Consider the following 17,774-nt stretch of genomic DNA (forward strand, 5'->3'; position numbering starts at 1 on the left):
ACATTACTTTTGTTATGAGCCGACTTTGCCGTCGACCATAGCGGGGCACCTGGCTCATGCCCGGGAGGCAGCCCGATTCCAAAACGGAATCGGGACACTACTTGCAGTAGGATCCTTGGGATGGCCCTACCCTACTTGCAGTAGAGTCCAACGCTAAACAGATTGAATTGGGACATGCCCGTGGCATTAATAAAACTCCTTCACTCCTACATATGATCTACTACTCTGTATTTTGACCAATGAAGCTTATAATAACTTGGTTATATCAAAGACAGTTTGAATTACGATTAATGTGGTGTATTATAAGCTTATTATTGTTATAAGCTTATAATACACCCAACAATTGTGATTAGAAGAAAAGCCCTCAAACTTAACTCTGGACTTCAAAGCCACTTCCTCTGCGTTTTTATCCCATCAGGGACTGATTTAGACCTGGGTCACTGGGTGTGTGCAATTAATGATAAGGTAGAACAGAAAACCAGCAGGCTCTGGACCTCATAAGGTGAGTTAAGTTCCCCTGCCCTATAGTGAGCTCTTATTCTAAGAGCATTCCCCATCTAATGCAGGGGTGTCAACCTCATTCCATGGAGGGCCTATTGTCTGCAGGTTTTTGTTTATTCCTTTCAATTAAGCCCTAGACAACCAGGGGAGGGCAGTTATTTAGTCATTAGTAAGCTTAACTCATCAATCAAGTACAAGGGAGGAGCGAAAACCTTGCAGACAGTCAGCCCTCCATGGGATGAGTTTGACACCTGTAATCTAATGGTACATTTGCGCTCATCCTCTCCCTGCTGCCATTCCAAAACCACAATCCCCCCCAGATGTGACCCCAAAGCAGCATTTAAATAAAAAACCAATAGTCTTTATTAGGTAAAATATCACATGCACCAAAAGCTCTCCAAATGTAATTCTTTAGGAATATATTCTAAATGCGGTTTAGCTACCTCAGGATGAGAGCAGCGACAAAATAAACGAAAAAACATTTAAAAACAAATGAAAAACAAATCTGTACTGTCCCAAGATGTCTCCAAAATGCACTGAAAAGCTTTTTGATAAAAATACATTGCAGTCCTATCTTGCAGTAACTAATTATCTTAAAAATAAATAGGATCATGAAATAATTTTTTGTACATTTAGACTTTCTGGTCCACACAAAACTAATTTATAGCTACCCCATCTAGTTTTTTCCACAAATTGTGAGGACTTGTGCAACACACATTTCATTTACAGGCATCATTTGTCATTATTCTCAACTACAAATGGTAAAAGTCAAACATAATTACACTTACAATGGGTAATACAAATAATAGAAATATTGACAAGGTGTACCCTTTTTTCATAAAGCAACACTGATAAAATCTCATTCTTAAAAAAGGACCAACTATTAACAATGAAATATACAGATTACATTCCTGCAGGGAGTAGAAGGGATTATGCGCTATCCGGGATCCTTGGGATGGCCCTACCCTAAACTCTAACCTCGATCCTAACCCTAACCCTAACCTCAACTTCAAATGGGGTGATGTCAGAGTTGGGACATCCCAAGGATCCCCTTTTCCGGAGTAGAAGCTCTAGTAGAGGATGTTATAATGACTGTGCAAGGAGCAGCCAAACCATTGGCTCGCTGCACTAGAAGAAGCCAAACCATTGGCTGTCAGTCTCACTCTCATTAACACTCCAGTCTGGACTCCACAGAGCTTCAAGACCAAATCTTAACTTGAGATACACATGTATCAACTCATTAAAAGTCTGTCCATGTGTGTAACGTTTTCTATAGGAGAGATAGAGCTTAGTTTTGACGGCTGTGTGGATGCATAAAGTCATGGCGAACAGGAGTGTTGTAGAGTCCAAAGAACGGTAGTAGTTCTGTCTGTGTCTTGCGAGTGTCCACTGACTACATTAGCTGGCCCTGCAGACTGACCAACCAACAGCAGCAGAGAGAAGTAGCTTTGTATCAAGAGAAGAGAGGCCTATACAGTGTCATGTAGGCCCAGTGTGTGTGAGGCCTATATAAAACGTCATTTAGGCCCAGTTCTGTGGCTTTGATCCAGTTCTGTGGCTTTGACCCTGAAATTCCATCAGAATCCACAAGGGGTTTTCAAAGAAAAATCCAAAATAAAACCTGATTAAAACACCAACCAAATCAGACAGGATGTGTAAGGAAATAAAAAGATGTGTGTAGTCCGTTTCATCTCGAGGTCACAGGCTCCTGTGGTTGAGTGAGAGCGGCAGAGGAAAACGCTCCTCCAAAAACCAAAGGGTTCTGACCTGGAGGGCTAATTCAGTGCAAGAGCAGGTTTAAGGAGGAGGGACTGGGACCGAGCTTCTCCTTCCTTCACGCTTCTCTTCTCTTTCACATTCCCTGACATTTCATTACAGTCCATTCTTTCATTCTTTTACCATTTCAGTACTAAAACAAAAACCCCCTTGGACACATTCTAGCATAAATCAAACACCCATCCCCATACTTCTGAAGTCACTCGTTTATATCAGTCTCGGTTTTCCCGGTCCCCTCCATTTAGAAAAATATGTCCAGTATTATATAAAGATAGCAGAGAAATGCATATCATCCTGACTGGCAGTTCAAATGGCCGCCATCCTCCCTCACTGGATGCGTGGTTCTCCGTGGACTCTGAAGCGGTAGAGGCAGGTGTACTCGGGGTGACCCCAGTTGGTCAGCACCCGCACCTCGATGATCTGGAAGGCCCTTTCGTTCTTCTCCTGGATGGAAGGGACATAGTGAGGAGTGATAAGTATTGAATCTCAAAGTATCAGATTTTTAAAAAAGAAGATTTTTGACAAAGTAAAAAAAGAGCCAGAGAGAGGTATATGGTATGCAAGATGGTGAGAGGTGTTTTGTGTGTGTTTGTTGGCGTATGCACATGAGTGTGTATAAATTGATGTCATTTCTTGTGTTTACCATGACAGGGAAGTTCTGCATTGAGTCTCCGTCCTCCTGGTAGGTGTATTGACCCAACAGCTTTCCCTCCTCCTGATACTCATCATCCAGACCCTGAAAACACACAGAAACCAGTCAGTGATGTCAGGCAGGAGACTGAGGCTGAGACCATAGATAGCCCATGACCAACAGAAGGCACTCCATGTAGTTGCTGATATTGTCAGTAGGTAGGTATGTCTTAAGTAGACAGTGTAGTTGCTAATATTGCCAGTATGTGTGTGTCTTACATAGACAGTGTAGTTGCTGATTTTGCCAGTACATGTGTGTGTGTCTTAAGTAGACAGTGTAGTTGCTAATATTGCCAGTATGTGTGTGTCTTACATAGACAGTGTAGTTGCTGATTTTGCCAGTACATGTGTGTGTGTCTTAAGTAGACAGTGTAGTTGCTGATATTGCCAGTACGTGTGTGTGTGTGTGTGTCTTACATAGACAGTGAAGTTGCGCGGGGCGCTGGCGATGTTGCCGGTAGGGGACAGGGCCTTGGGGATGTGCTCCAGACAGAAGGCTGTGGGGAGGATCCTCAGGGACAACCGGATGACCAGGTAACCATGAGAACCTTTAAACGCCCAGCAGTTCCCTGGATAAACATCAGGCTGAGGGAAGGGGAAAGGGTGATGGGCGGAGGGAGGAAGAGATGGTAAGATATGTTAGAGTCACTGATAAACATCTCCACAAGATAATCCCTGTCCTGTTCAAATTTACAAGACAAATGATGTAGTTGTTGAAATAACTTTCAAAATGTACCATTATCTACAAATAAAAACACAGATAAAGAGGAAACAACGACCTCTGGTGGTGTTGAAAACGACAGCTTCTTTCTGGAATAACTATTGAATCAGTGTCTTCTAAGCAGCTCAGCAGCTATTCCTGGATTGCAGCTATTGTTGGAATGTGTTTTTATTTGTACACTGTGTTTGTGACCTGGAACAATAAAGCTTCTGAAGGTTTGAATTGGAGAGCTCACCTGGATGGCGACGCGGGGCGACTGGGAGAAGTACCAGAGGGGCACGCTGAACAGACTCATGAGGGCCGTCTTTGTCTCGTACGTCTCCGAGCAGCGCGTGCTTAGGATGCTACCGCCTGACCACACAGACACATGACCACGTTACATCATTACCACAGTTCAACCACAATAGATTCCTTTCTATTTCTACGCAGGAAGACCACATTGGAAATACATGTCTTAAGGTTTATGAGTGTTATCTGAGGGAATAAGTTGATCTTTATTTAATCAACCAATCAATCAATGAAAGAATGGGAGCAAGAAAGACATTCTTATTCAATCTTAGGTCAAAATGTATCAGAAATCAGAAATCCTAATGCCTGAACCACAACTCTGTGGTGAGGAAACTGTATTGAAAAGCCATCTGACCATACACAGGGATAATGCAATGAAACACACAACATACAATAACATGATTCCATACTAACACACACATCAAAATAGAATCCACACAAGACAAACGTCAGACCACTCAGTTCATCTGGCCACTAATCTGATGTCTCTAATGGAGCCCTCTGTGCCTGTCCAATCCACACAGGCCATTATTAGTATGACAAACAGGCTTATTGTCCACGGAGCCAGACTACCTGAGCTTTGGTCTCTAATGCCCTACTACCCTCTTCACTACTGTTATACCAGTACCATTCATACTGAAATGGCACACTATTCCCTTAGTACACTACTTTTGACCTGGCACCCTATTCCCTTTATAGTGCACTACTTTTGTCCTGGTCAAAAGTAGGACACCATAGGCACCCTATTCCCTTCATAGTAGAGCACTATATAGGGAATAGGGTGCCATTTGGGACAAACACCTCAGTGCTGGCTGCTTTATAGTTATGTAACGCTAGGCTAGGATAATCCTTCCATTATAAACCACCATCATGGAGCTGGCTGTAACCCACAGGATGGTTCTGACCCACAGGATGGTTCTGTTCATGGACATGTCAACAGGCTGGCTCTAACCCACAGGATGGTTCTGAACCACAGGATGGTTCTGTTCATGGACATGTCAACAGGCTGGCTCTAACCCACAGAGTGGTTCTGTTCATGGACATGTCAACAGGCTGGCTCTAACCCACAGAGTGGTTCTGTTCATGGGCATGTCAACAGGCTGGCTCTAATCCACAGAGTGGTTCTGTTCATGGACATGTCAACAGGCTGGCTGTAACCCACAGAGTGGTTCTGTTCATGGACATGTCAACAGGCTGGCTCTAACCCACAGAGTGGTTCTGAACCACAGGATGGTTCTGTTCATGGACATGTCAACAGGCTGGCTCTAACCCACAGAGTGGTTCTGAACCACAGGATGGTTCTGTTCATGGACATGTCAACAGGCTGGCTCTAACCCACAGGATGGTTCTGTTCATGGACATGTCAACAGGCTGGCTCTAACCCACAGAGTGGTTCTGTTCATGGACATGTCAACAGGCTGGCTCTAACCCACAGAGTGGTTCTGTTCATGGACATGTCAACAGGCTGGCTCTAACCCACAGAGTGGTTCTGTTCATGGACATGTCAACAGGCTGGCTCTAACCCACAGAGTGGTTCTGTTCATGGACATGTCAACAGGCTGGCTCTAACCCACAGAGTGGTTCTGTTCATGGACATGTCAACAGGCTGGCTCTAACCCACAGAGTGGTTCTGTTCATGGACATGTCAACAGGCTGGCTCTAACCCACAGAGTGGTTCTGTTCATGGACATGTCAAAAGGCTGGCTCTAATCCACAGAGTGGTTCTGTTCATGGACATGTCAACAGGCTGGCTCTAACCCACAGAGTGGTTCTGTTCATGGACATGTCAACAGGCTGGCTCTAACCCACAGGGTGGTTCTGACCCACAGGATGGTTCTGACCCACAGGATGGTTCTGTTCATGGACATGTCAACAGGCTGGCTCTAACCCACAGGATGGTTCTGAACCACAGGGTGGTTCTGTTCATGGACATGTCAACAGGCTGGCTCTAACCCACAGGATGGTTCTGTTCATGGACATGTCAACAGGCTGGCTCTAACCCACAGGATGGTTCTGTTCATGGACATGTCAACAGGCTGGCTGTAACCCACAGGATGGTTCTGACCAACAGGATGGTTCTGTTCATGGACATGTCAACAGGCTGGCTGTAACCCACAGGGTGGTTCTGTTCATGGACATGTCAACAGGCTGGCTCTAACCCACAGGGTGGTTCTGTTCATGGACATGTCAACTGGCTGGCTGTAACCCACAGGATGGTTCTGACCAACAGGATGGTTCTGTTCATGGACATGTCAACAGGCTGGCTCTAATCCACAGGATGGTTCTGACCAACAGGATGGTTCTGTTCATGGACATGTCAACAGGCTGGCTCTAACCCACAGGATGGTTCTGAACCACAGGATGGTTCTGTTCATGGACATGTCAACAGGCTGGCTCTAACCCACAGGATGGTTCTGAACCACAGGATGGTTCTGTTCATGGACATGTCAACAGGCTGGCTCTAATCCACAGGATGGTTCTGTTCATGGACATGTCAACAGGCTGGCTCTAACCCACAGAGTGGTTCTGTTCATGGACATGTCAACAGGCTGGCTCTAATCCACAGAGTGGTTCTGTTCATGGACATATCAACAGGCTGGCTCTAACCCACAGAGTGGTTCTGTTCATGGACATGTCAACAGACTGGCTCAAACCACAGGATGGTTCTGACCAACAGGATGGTTCTGTTCATGGACATGTCAACAGGCTGGCTCTAACCCACAGAGTGGTTCTGTTCATGGACATGTCAACAGGCTGGCTCTAACCCACAGAGTGGTTCTGTTCATGGACATGTCAACAGGCTGGCTCTAACCCACAGAGTGGTTCTGTTCATGGACATGTCAACAGGCTGGCTCTAACCCACAGAGTGGTTCTGTTCATGGACATGTCAACAGGCTGGCTCTAACCCACAGTGGTTCTGTTCATGTAAACTGAGTGAGAGGTCTCTCTTTACCTCCAGACTCCAGGGCGTAGTCCACTAGGCCCGTCCTATCCTGGGAGTAGAGTTTCAGGGCATTCTGGACGATCAGCTGCACTTGCTAGGGGAGAGAGAGGCAGAGGCAGGGACGGGGGGTTAGGATGTGTGTATGGTTGGATACCTTTTGCAGAGACTCTGCCATGCACCTCCACACACAATGACTCCTAGTCTCATTGACAATCATGACCCCTTAAAGTAACAGTCATCATATCGTGAAAGTACATCATATAGGAAGGTGGTTTCCAAGACCCAAATTAAACCTACTCCTGATCCACTGTTCACAAAGCATCTCAGAGTAGTAGTGCTGAATGATCCAAGATCAGTTTAGCCTTTTAGATCATAACACATAAGGTTATATGGTCAGATCCTAGATCAGCACTCCTACCCTGAGAAACTTTGTGGATGCGGGCCGTGAAGTCAAAAGCATGCTCTATGGAGAATCTGGGTCCAGGACACCGGTCCATCATGAAATAAATCATGATAATGAAGCCGTTCCTCTGAAGACAGTGAGTAGCACTGGGTTAACGACAACAAGAGTCCCTATAGTGGAGTGTGTAGTCTACCTCCTCAGACAGTCCCTCGCCCACGGCGGTGTGTTGGACACTCCGTGTAATAGCCTGGGTCTGCGTGATGATGACTGCAGCCCTGGCCTCAGCCTCCGTCCGGGCCTCGGCCCTGCTCTGCTCCAGCTGCAGCGACACGTTCCTCAGGATGCTGAGCTCCAGGTTGGTCAGGAGGGTCTTCAGGTCGGCCCCGCTCACGTAGCGCGACGACAGCCACTGGAGGAGTCCCTCGGGGATGTCTGGTTCTCCCTGGTGGGTCTGGTCGTCAGAGCCGTAGAACAGGGCCTGCAGCTCCCGCCTCACCTGGGCGGACACCTGGGCGGACACCTGGGAGGGAGAGGTGAGAGAGAGGGAGAGGTGAGACACATCATGTGTGAGGGGCTGTAACTGCAGAATACATATACCACCATGTAGAAGTTCCGTTCAGTAACAGCACAGTACAGGCTGTCATTTGGAAGAATGCCATTATATTATAAAGGTAATGTACAACTACTATAATAAAGACTGAGCTATATCAGCACAAGGTACAGTAAACACTAAAAGCAGTAAACAGACAGTTGTCTCCCATACTATAATAAAGACTGAGCTATATCAGCACAAGGTACAGTAAACAGACAGTTGTCTCCCATACTATAATAAAGACTGAGCTATATCAGCACAAGGTACAGTAAACACTAAAAGCAGTAAACAGACAGTTGTCTCCCATACTATAATAAAGACTGAGCTATATCAGCACAAGGTACAGTAAACACTAAAAGCAGTAAACAGACAGTTGTCTCCCATACTATAATAAAGACTGAGCTATATCAGCACAAGGTACAGTAAACAGACAGTTGTCTCTCATACTATAATAAAGACTGAGCTATATCAGCACAAGGTACAGTAAACACTAAAAGCAGTAAACAGACAGTTGTCTCCCATACTATAATAAAGACTGAGCTATATCAGCACAAGGTACAGTAAACACTAAAAGCAGTAAACAGACAGTTGTCTCCCATACTATAATAAAGACTGAGCTATATCAGCACAAGGTACAGTAAACACTAAAAGCAGTAAACAGACAGTTGTCTCCCATACTATAATAAAGACTGAGCTATATCAGCACAAGGTACAGTAAACACTAAAAGCAGTAAACAGACAGTTGTCTCTCATACTATAATAAAGACTGAGCTATATCAGCACAAGGTACAGTAAACACTAAAAGCAGTAAACAGACAGTTGTCTCTCATACTCACCGTTTCCTGGATTGTGTTCAGCTGCTCACATTTCCCCTGACATCCCATCACCCCCTGCAGGTCGCCCCTGATCCGACTCAGCTCCCCCTCCAGCCTCTGCACCTCCGCCAGCAAAGCAGCAGGGGCCTCCGGGTCCACACCCACACTGAGGCGGAGAAAAGAGAAAGCCAGAGAGATAAAGGGGGAAAGAGAGAGAAGTGTCTCTGTTACAATTGCTTAGGTTTGAAACATTTCTCCAAAATCCCCCATTTTCCAGAAATCCAGTTTGGAAGATTCCCTGATGTCTGGCTTATTACCTCCTGATTCCAGCAAGCTTCTAACCAACATTTCTGGTAAACAAGTTTCGAGAAATTGCCACAAATTTTGCAACCCTGGACTTGGCTCCACACTTTAAAAAATATAAATGTTTGCATGCTGTAAAAAAACTAACTCCAATACACTGGCTCTATTGTTTGATTTAATAATGGACCACATAGACCAATGTTTCAGTCATAAGACATTAAAACATTGTGGGGAAAATGAAGAGAATCAGTGTGCAAGAGTTTCTTTCCCCATGAAATGGAGTGCAGGTGGAAACAGTAGAGAAGTTCTGCACTATATCATCTATGGACGTTAAGCCACCGCCCGTGAACCTACCTGACACGGACAGAGGCAGGGGCTGGTGTGGCTGTCTCCTCTGTCCCCTCCTTCCGCTGTTCCTGTTTCTGTTGCACCGCCTGAAATACAACCTCATTAAAATACAGTACAGTACTGTAATATAAATGAAAATGTACAGTACTATAATATAAATGAAAATGTACAGTACTGTAATATAAATGAAAATGTACAGTACTGTAATATAAATGAAAATGTACAGTACTGTAATATAAATGAAAATGTACAGTACTATAATATAAATGAAAATGTACAGTACTGTAATATAAATGAAAATGTACAGTACTGTAATATAAATGAAAATGTACAGTACTGTAATATAAATGAAAACGTACAGTACTGTAATATAAATGAAAATGTACAGTACTGTAATATAAATGAAAATGTACAGTACTATAATATAAATGAAAATGTACAGTACTGTAACATAAATGAAAATGTACAGTACTGTAATATAAATGAAAACGTACAGTAGTATAATATAAATGAAAATGTACAGTACTGTAACATAAATGAAAATGTACAGTACTGTAACATAAATGAAAATGTACAGTACTGTAACATAAATGAAAATGTACAGTACTGTAACATAAATGAAAATGTACAGTACTGTAACATAAATGAAAATGTACAGTACTATAATATAAATGAAAATGTACAGTACTGTAATATAAATGAAAATGTACAGTACTGTAATATAAATGAAAATGTACAGTACTGTAATATAAATGAATGGCCAGTACTGTAATATAAATGAATGGCCAATAAGCTTCAATACAGCATGTGTTGACATGAACACTTTCAGCACGGGCATTATATGTCATCACAATTAACCTAAAAGGACAGGGACATGCTGACCAGATGACTAGACTTGTATGAGTGTGTGTCATACTGTATGTATTCAAATTAACTACCTGAGATGATGTATGTACAGACTGGTGCCAGAACCGGTATGTTCCTGTTTGTGTTCCTATGGGTGGGTAATGTGATGCGTGGGTCTTGTATGTGTCAATCAGTAATAAGCTTGTGAGACTGCACCTCAAGCTTAGCTGTTAGCCTGCTAAGATCTAGTGGTGTGTGTTCAGATGAGCTGTGGAGGTAACGTATGCTTCTGGATGGATGCATTTGATTTCACAGAGTTTAATTCATAGTCTGGTGTGCATTTCCCATAGACCATTTCCTCAGTCTCAACTGCCAGGACCTGTATGTTCCTGTATGTATTGGGATATGTAGGTAATGGGGTATTGTGTGTATTTCTCAGTAATAGACATTACCTCAGTTTTAGTAGCGAGGACCTGCAGCAGCCCCTCCAGCTCAGCTAGCCGTGTCTCCTGACTCTGCTGCTGCTGAACCCTCTGCTCTTCAGTCTGCACAGGAGAGAGGGAGAGAGGAGAAAAGGTCACCCAGAAGTAAAGAGTAAGGAACTCGGTAATAAGGAATAGGGGGTCAGTATGGAATGCTTACGAAGCAAAACAGACTGAAATCTGACCCTACATAAAAAGCACAAATCTGTACAGTTATCAATTAAAGTGTTGAAGCTCAACCCTCTGATCAGCCCTGCAACCAAGCTCCAACCCCATTCCTGCAACCAAGCTCCAACCCCATTCCTGCAACCAAGCCCCAACCCCATTCCTGCCACCAAGCCCCAACCCCATTCCTGCCACCAAGCCCCAACCCCATTCCTGCCACCAAGCCCCAACCCCATTCCTGCCACCAAACCCCAACCCCATTCCTGCCACCAAACCCCAACCCCATTCCTGCCACCAAACCCCAACCCCATTCCTGCCACCAAACCCCAACCCCATTCCTACCACCAAACCCCAACCCCATTCCTGCCACCAAACCCCAACCCCATTCCTGCCACCAAGCCCCAACCCCATTCCTGCCACCAAGCCCCAACCCCATTCCTGCCACCAAGCCCCAACCCCATTCCTGCCACCAAACCCCAACCCCATTCCTGCCACCAAACCCCAACCTCATTCCTGCCACCAAGCCCCAACCTCATTCCTGCCACCAAACCCAAACCTCATTCCTGCCACCAAACCCCAACCTCAAGTCCCAACCCCCATTCCCAACCCCAAGTCCCAACCTCAAGTCCCAACCCCAAGTCCCAACACCCATTCCCAACCCCCATTCCCAACCCCAAGGACCCAACCCCCATTCCCAACCCCCAAGACCCAACCCCCAGGACCCAACCCCCATTCCCAACCCCCAAGACCCAACCCCCAAGACCCAACCCCCAAGACCCAACCCCCAAGACCCAACCCCAAGACCCTACCCCAAGTCCCAACCCCATTCCTAAACCAAGTCCCAACCCCCAACCCCAAGTCCCAACCCCAAGTCCCAACACCAAGTCCCAACACCAAGTCCCAACACCAAGTCCCAACCCCAAGTCCCAACCCCAAGTCCCAACCCCAAGTCCCAACCCCCAGTCCCAACCCCCAGTCCCAACCCCCAGTCCCAACCCCCAGTCCCAACCCCCAGTCCCACCTCCCAACCCCCAGTCCTATCAACATCTTTGTGTCCGGCCCCAGTCCCTTTCCCCTCCCCTGACAGCCATCCCTACCTGTGCCCTGTGTGAGGCCTCCTGCTGCTCCAGCTCTCCTCTCAGCAGGGTGATCCTGTGCTCCAGCAAGCCAGAGACCCAGGGACCCAGGTTGTCTCTGTCTGTCTGGCTGTCCAGCTGCTCCCTCAGGAGGGTGTACTGGGCCAGGGTGTCCCCGTGATGCTGCTCCTGCCTCTGGTCCCCCTGCTTCACCCGCTCCCACAGCAGGGTCAGACCATGCTCTACCCGCTCCAGACGCTCCAGGCCCTCTGTGTCCACGGTGACTATGGGGGGAAGGACTGGCTGTAGAGGGAGATACGGGATAGACAGAAATAAAGGAGGGACACAGAAGTATAGTGAGAGGTTAGAGAGAGAACAAGAAAGCTTGTTTTAGTCCAACATTCATGAAGCACCATATTTGCACAATACAGACACAAATTGAGAGACGCCCTCAAACTTCTCAGGCGAGCTCCTCTCTTACCTGTGCCTGTGGGCCGGGGGTTGCTGTGGGGGTCTGCTCCAGTGGTGTGGCGGGGGTGGGAACAAGGGCAGGGGTCAGGATAAACGATGAGAGGGTGAAGGGGGACACCACTCTGGAGCGCCACTCTGTCAGGTTTATGGCTGGAAGGTAGGAGAGGAAACTGGACGGACCCCAGAACCACAACCCTGAGAGGAGAGAGAAACAGGGAAATGAATCAACAGGAACTACATTATGCAACAACCTGCCTGTCGTATATGTTTTTTTGTGTTTATGCATGAATTTGGGGATTTGATAATAGCTTGTGGGTTTATGAATGCAAGTCCGTGCTTTTCTGAGTAGACTGTTAGTGTAGAAAGTACAGTGTGTAAAAGTGTTGTTCCACAGTTGTTCCACAGAAGGGCTGGTTCTGTAGCTGTGTGCCCAGTAAGAGTGACCTAGATCTGGGGCTGGATTTGGAGCAAGCTCTGGGGGGCTGGTTAACAGCTCTGGTGCTACACAGCTGACAGATCAGCATGTTTGTGTGTGAAGTAGGTCAGGTGAGCACACTGTTACTCACACAGGAATATCAGGAAGGGAAGGAGGAAGAGGAGGAGCTTCCACATTCTGGGCAGGCACCTGAAAGACACACACACACACACACAGAGCAGTGAGCAAAACACACCTGAGATACGCACACACACCGTCAAACATAACCTGATAAGACACTGTAACCTTTCCTTCCTCAGATGAGAGAAATAATTTAGTTAAAATCGTAATATCTAAAAGTCATGACTAAATAATTCAATCATCATATCTGTCATGTGCATCTATAATTGACAGAACCCATCTATCCTGACCCTTTGCTTTCATTATTTCATTTCATCTGAAGAAATGACAAATGCCTAAATAAAACCAAAATATAATTCAATCTAATTAAGATTTAACGTGTAAGACAGAGCCTGCATAAGAACAGTCAAATATTTATCAAACATGCACAATGATAACTGGTACAATGGTACAATGTAAACTTGTCCAATGACAAAAACCTGTCATTTTCCATTGCTAAACATTTGGCTGTTTTACTACGGTTTGCCCCAGATATCTGAAATGTCTCTGCTGTCAATCACATCAACCAAAAGTTACAGCCGCAGGGTAGCCTAGTGGTTAGAGTGTTGGACTAGTAACCGGAAGGTTGCGAGTTCAAACCCCCGAGCTGACAAGGTACAAATCTGTCGTTCTGCCCCTGAACAGGCAGTTAACCCACTGTTCCCAGGCCGTCATTGAAAATAAGAATTTGTTCTTAACTGACTTGCCTGGTTAAATAAAGGTAAAATAAAAATAAAAAAAATAAAAAATCTCCAACCTCCGATAACAAAGGACAATAGTAGGTCAATTAAAATCATCTACACAAGGATCTTTCTGAGAACTACACGGGCAAAAGTCACATGAGTTGGATACAGTAACGGAGGCTCTCACCGGGTCAGGAAGAAGACGTTGAACAGAGACATGAGAGACACCAGCTGGTACCAGCCTGTCCCCAGACACCACAACAACCGCCTGGCTGCTTTACCTGGGGGGGGGGGGGGAGTGGTTTCGTATGATATAAGAAAGAGAGCAACTGATATAACAACTAAATACTGATGAAGAGAGGATGGATGCAACACAGGGTAACTAACCTGGAGCTCCCAGGACTAGACACAGCACTGACAGCAGTCTCTGAGCCACTGACCCCACTGCTGACCCCAGCGCCAGGCCTGCCCTCACTACATAGTAACCTGGCTGGAGCAGACAGTAGCCTGGAAGGTCAGAACAAACACACAACGTTGAAGCTTTCATTAGAAAATTGTCTTTTTATGAAACTTTATGTGCTGCTATTTTGGCCAGGTCTCTCTTAAAAAGATAGGATGTTTTATCTCAATGTCAATGAGACTAACCTGTTACAATAAAGGTAAAAACCTAAGAAATCATAGTGATTCAATTCAGTAAATAGAGTGCTAATGACATGCTAATAACAAATGCTGGGCATTAGGACAAGTCAAAATACTGAGGCTTCAGTTCACAACTGATTTCAGATCAGCTCTCTTGGGGCCTAGTCCTGACCTCAGCCACTATCAGCAGTGCAACAAAACAGGTCCTAGACCCATAGTGGAAGGTAGGGAAATGTATTTCCCCACACCCACAGTTTGTATAGAATTTGCATTGATGTCAATGAGAGATTCCTATGAAAAGTCTATGTGCGCAAGGTTCATAAAGCAAGGGTCGTATTCATTAGGCACCAAACAGAATCAAACTGACTGAGTCAGGGAAGGACTACCAGAACTTGTCCAATAAGAAATGCTTGTTTTTGGTTTCTGTTGCAGAACGTTTGCTACGGTTTGGACCGATCAATACAACTCTGATGTATGTGTATTAGGTCAGTAAGGAAGGAGGCCAGGGAGAGGAGGAAGGGGTTAACCTGTATGTGTATTAGGTCAATAAGGAAGGAGGCCAGGGAGACGAGGAAGGGGGTTAACCAGTATGTGTATTAGATCAGTAAGGAAGCCAAGGAGAGGAGGAAGGGGGTTAACCAGTACGTGTATTAGATCAGTAAGGAAGCCAGGAGGAGGAGGAAGGGGGTTAACCTGTATGTGTATTAGATCAGTAAGGAAGCCAGGAGGAGGAGGAAGGGGGTTAACCTGTATGTGTATTAGATCAGTAAGGAAGCCAGGAGGAGGAGGAAGGGGGTTAACCTGTATGTATATTAGATCAGTAAGGAAGTCAGGGAGAGGAGGAAGGGGGTTAACCTGTATGTGTATTAGATCAGTAAGGAAGCCAGGAGGAGGAGGAAGGGGATTATAACCTGTGTAAACTATAAGGGTCCACAGACCCCCCAGTAGACGGTGAGTTCTGGAGGTCTGTGTGTGACTGTGGACCAGTGTGTTGGTCTCCAGGTGCTGCTTCCCTTTACAGTCGTCACCTGAGCCAGACCACATGACGGATGGATGGCAGACAAGGAAAAGAAAACAAACAAAACAAAAAACAAATTAATGAAAAATGATGTCAAATTAAATGCAATAAACATCAACGCAACTCAGAGACAAAAAATGTCTATAACGTAACAAATCAGAAGTCAAATAAAAGTTCTAAATAATGTATGAAATGTAAAAGCATTCAAATTAAATGAATAGAATAAAGAGGACAGTTCTCCATCTTCCTCAGTCAGAGGTGGTTTAACCTTCCAGACATGGAAATGTATCAAGTCGCCACCCAAGGCTTTTACTTGTGACATAAAGTTAAATACACTAAAGAGGAACAATGGGTACATACTGAAGATGCACATGCTCATCCCCAGAATATTTTCATGTGTCTATTTTCAAAGGATGAAGCTAGGAACATTAACAACTTCATAGCTAAGAAGACTAAAACAATATGGAAGAAAAGGAAATGTATTTGACCAAAACAACCAATATCACTCCCTAGAAACACGACCTTATGGAAGAATCCTTGGACAGCTTTTCAGAATTCATCGATAAACTAGCCCACTTGGAAAACTAAAGGCAAGGACAGTTGGAGCATAACTAACAAAATTACAGTTAACAAAAATGTATGCTAAAGTATAAAGTCATGTTTAGAATTTATTATGCAAGAGAAAAATTCTGAAATTCTACAGCACAACAGCAAAGTCATGTCTCAAGTGTAAAACTAATAATGACTCCCTAATCCATGCTTTCTGAGAACGCTACAAAGTTTGGACGTTATGGGCGGAGCTAGAAAGTTGTCTATCAGAAGAATTACAACGTAAAAGTACTTTTAAATCAATCTGTCTGCCTATTTCAAGACATGTCAAGTGGGGGTGTAGTGAGATACCCAATGGGCTGAACAATTCTCTTCTCATCAATCATTTTGAAAAAACAGATACTAAAAACTTGGAAGTCGATCAATCCGCCATCATTGACACAATGGAAAAATCTAATGATGTATTATTGAAATAGAATGTGTAACTGAGAAAAACGAATTGGTACAATTTAACACCAAGTTGCAAACAATAATTCAGGCAGTAGGGATGGGAGTGTGAGCATGCAGGTCTGGGCAGATGAGATGTAGTCATTGTTTGTATGTCGGTACAATTTTGTTTATATGTATTCGTTTTTTTGGAATGTAAAAAAATGAAGGAAAATTCAGTATTATAAAAACTACCAACCATAGAAAAAATGCTTCTGAATGAGTGAAATGACCACAGTGTAAGAGCTGCAACACAGTTGACAGGATGAGTGAAATGACCACAGTGTAAGAGCTGCAACACAGTTGACAGAGAACTGTCTTTCTGTCAATCTCTGGTTGCATTCCAGGTTGTCTTTATTCAAAATGCGTAGATGATCAAATCTTAGAACACAGGAACCACGTTAATATGAAAAAGCAATATTCTGAGATGTGCGCATGTTCAACCAAGAAAGGCAACGTTCCAGGTTCTCTCTTTGGTAACACAGCCCATCCCTTCCTCCCTCCAGATGTTTGGATTAGCAGCTTCTGTGTCAAACAGGCCTTTGTTCTCTGTTTGACGTTTGTTCAACTGCACTGTCATTCTGTCTGACAGCAGTGTAGTTTAGGAAGATGTTAGATAAGACATCATGGAATGTAACCCTACAGGACTAGCTATTTCCTCTCCCAGTTGCCTTGAAACAATCTTTAAAGTGAAGTGAAACATTCACAGAGATACATCTGATTGATCTTTATGGGTTTCGGCCTTTTCAAAACAATCTTTAAAAAAAAAACTCTCAGAGCTTATATGGAAACACACAAACACCTGCTGTGTCTGACTAGGGAGACCAGTAGCCAGAGTACAGTCACTGACTGGGGAAAGAGGTGTGACCGGCTGGCCACTGGCCCTAGTGGTTCATATAACCCCTATGCACTGATCTGGAAATAGGTCACGCATAGAATTAACTCTGGGTCAATCAGGGTGACAAAGTGGCCCACTGGCACGAATAGAGCACTTGAGAGGGAATTTGTGTGTGTGTGTGTGCGCATGCACATGGGTGTGAGTCTGTGTGTGTGTGAGCGTGTTGACTACTTACACAACGAGCCATTTAAAAAGTGGTGGTGTCCGTCTCCCATCACGTGGTCTTTTACATTCATGCTCCCACAGTAACTGGAGTGAGCTGCAACACAACAAACTATTAATAATCATATTTACATAACAAAACATTTCACTCTGCAGGCGAGTGGTGACCAAGAGCGTGTGACGTATTGTATATTTGGACACACAAGAAAGAGAGGGTAAGAGGGAAATTTGTCACCAAGGGAACCAACCAAAGTGGAAAGAAGACCATTTGTTAACGTAATCAAGTGGACCTGTATTAAACCAGAGATGGATAAAGAGAGAGA

At 44.7% G+C, this 17,774-nt stretch overlaps 1 protein-coding gene and 1 long non-coding RNA gene across 9 annotated transcripts in view; one reads left to right on the plus strand and one right to left on the minus strand.

Annotated features, from left to right (window-relative positions):
• Positions 1 to 840: 840 nt before the first annotated feature.
• The window catches only part of LOC110539052 (SUN domain-containing protein 1), a 49,714-nt gene continuing 32,780 nt past the window's right edge, over positions 841 to 17,774 (minus strand). For 5 of the 8 annotated variants that reach the window (XM_036939046.1, XM_036939047.1, XM_036939045.1 and 2 more), the window contains 16 exons: positions 17,465 to 17,548; positions 15,250 to 15,366; positions 14,087 to 14,206; positions 13,887 to 13,980; positions 12,988 to 13,046; positions 12,432 to 12,616; positions 11,972 to 12,253; positions 10,680 to 10,772; positions 9,388 to 9,467; positions 8,752 to 8,896; positions 7,517 to 7,843; positions 6,930 to 7,014; positions 3,924 to 4,039; positions 3,385 to 3,552; positions 2,921 to 3,013; positions 841 to 2,721 (listed from right to left, as the gene is read on the minus strand). In XM_036939046.1, the coding sequence (XP_036794941.1) occupies positions 2,605 to 2,721; positions 2,921 to 3,013; positions 3,385 to 3,552; positions 3,924 to 4,039; positions 6,930 to 7,014; positions 7,517 to 7,843; positions 8,752 to 8,896; positions 9,388 to 9,467; positions 10,680 to 10,772; positions 11,972 to 12,253; positions 12,432 to 12,616; positions 12,988 to 13,046; positions 13,887 to 13,980; positions 14,087 to 14,206; positions 15,250 to 15,366; positions 17,465 to 17,548 (2,165 nt within the window). In that variant the 3' untranslated portion in view covers positions 841 to 2,604. The remainder of the gene's footprint in view (positions 2,722 to 2,920; positions 3,014 to 3,384; positions 3,553 to 3,923; positions 4,040 to 6,929; positions 7,015 to 7,516; positions 7,844 to 8,751; positions 8,897 to 9,387; positions 9,468 to 10,679; positions 10,773 to 11,971; positions 12,254 to 12,431; positions 12,617 to 12,987; positions 13,047 to 13,886; positions 13,981 to 14,086; positions 14,207 to 15,249; positions 15,367 to 17,464; positions 17,549 to 17,774) is intronic. The other 3 variants (XM_036939044.1, XM_036939040.1, XM_036939041.1) reach the window with 2 other exon arrangements.
• Positions 8,014 to 8,683, plus strand: LOC118937773. Its single transcript, XR_005035187.1, has 3 exons — positions 8,014 to 8,117; positions 8,179 to 8,332; positions 8,394 to 8,683. It is a non-coding gene; the product is annotated as an uncharacterized LOC118937773 (long non-coding RNA).

The sequence above is a fragment of the Oncorhynchus mykiss genome, chromosome 12, assembly GCF_013265735.2.
Source record: "Oncorhynchus mykiss isolate Arlee chromosome 12, USDA_OmykA_1.1, whole genome shotgun sequence".
Taxonomy (NCBI): domain Eukaryota; kingdom Metazoa; phylum Chordata; class Actinopteri; order Salmoniformes; family Salmonidae; genus Oncorhynchus; species Oncorhynchus mykiss.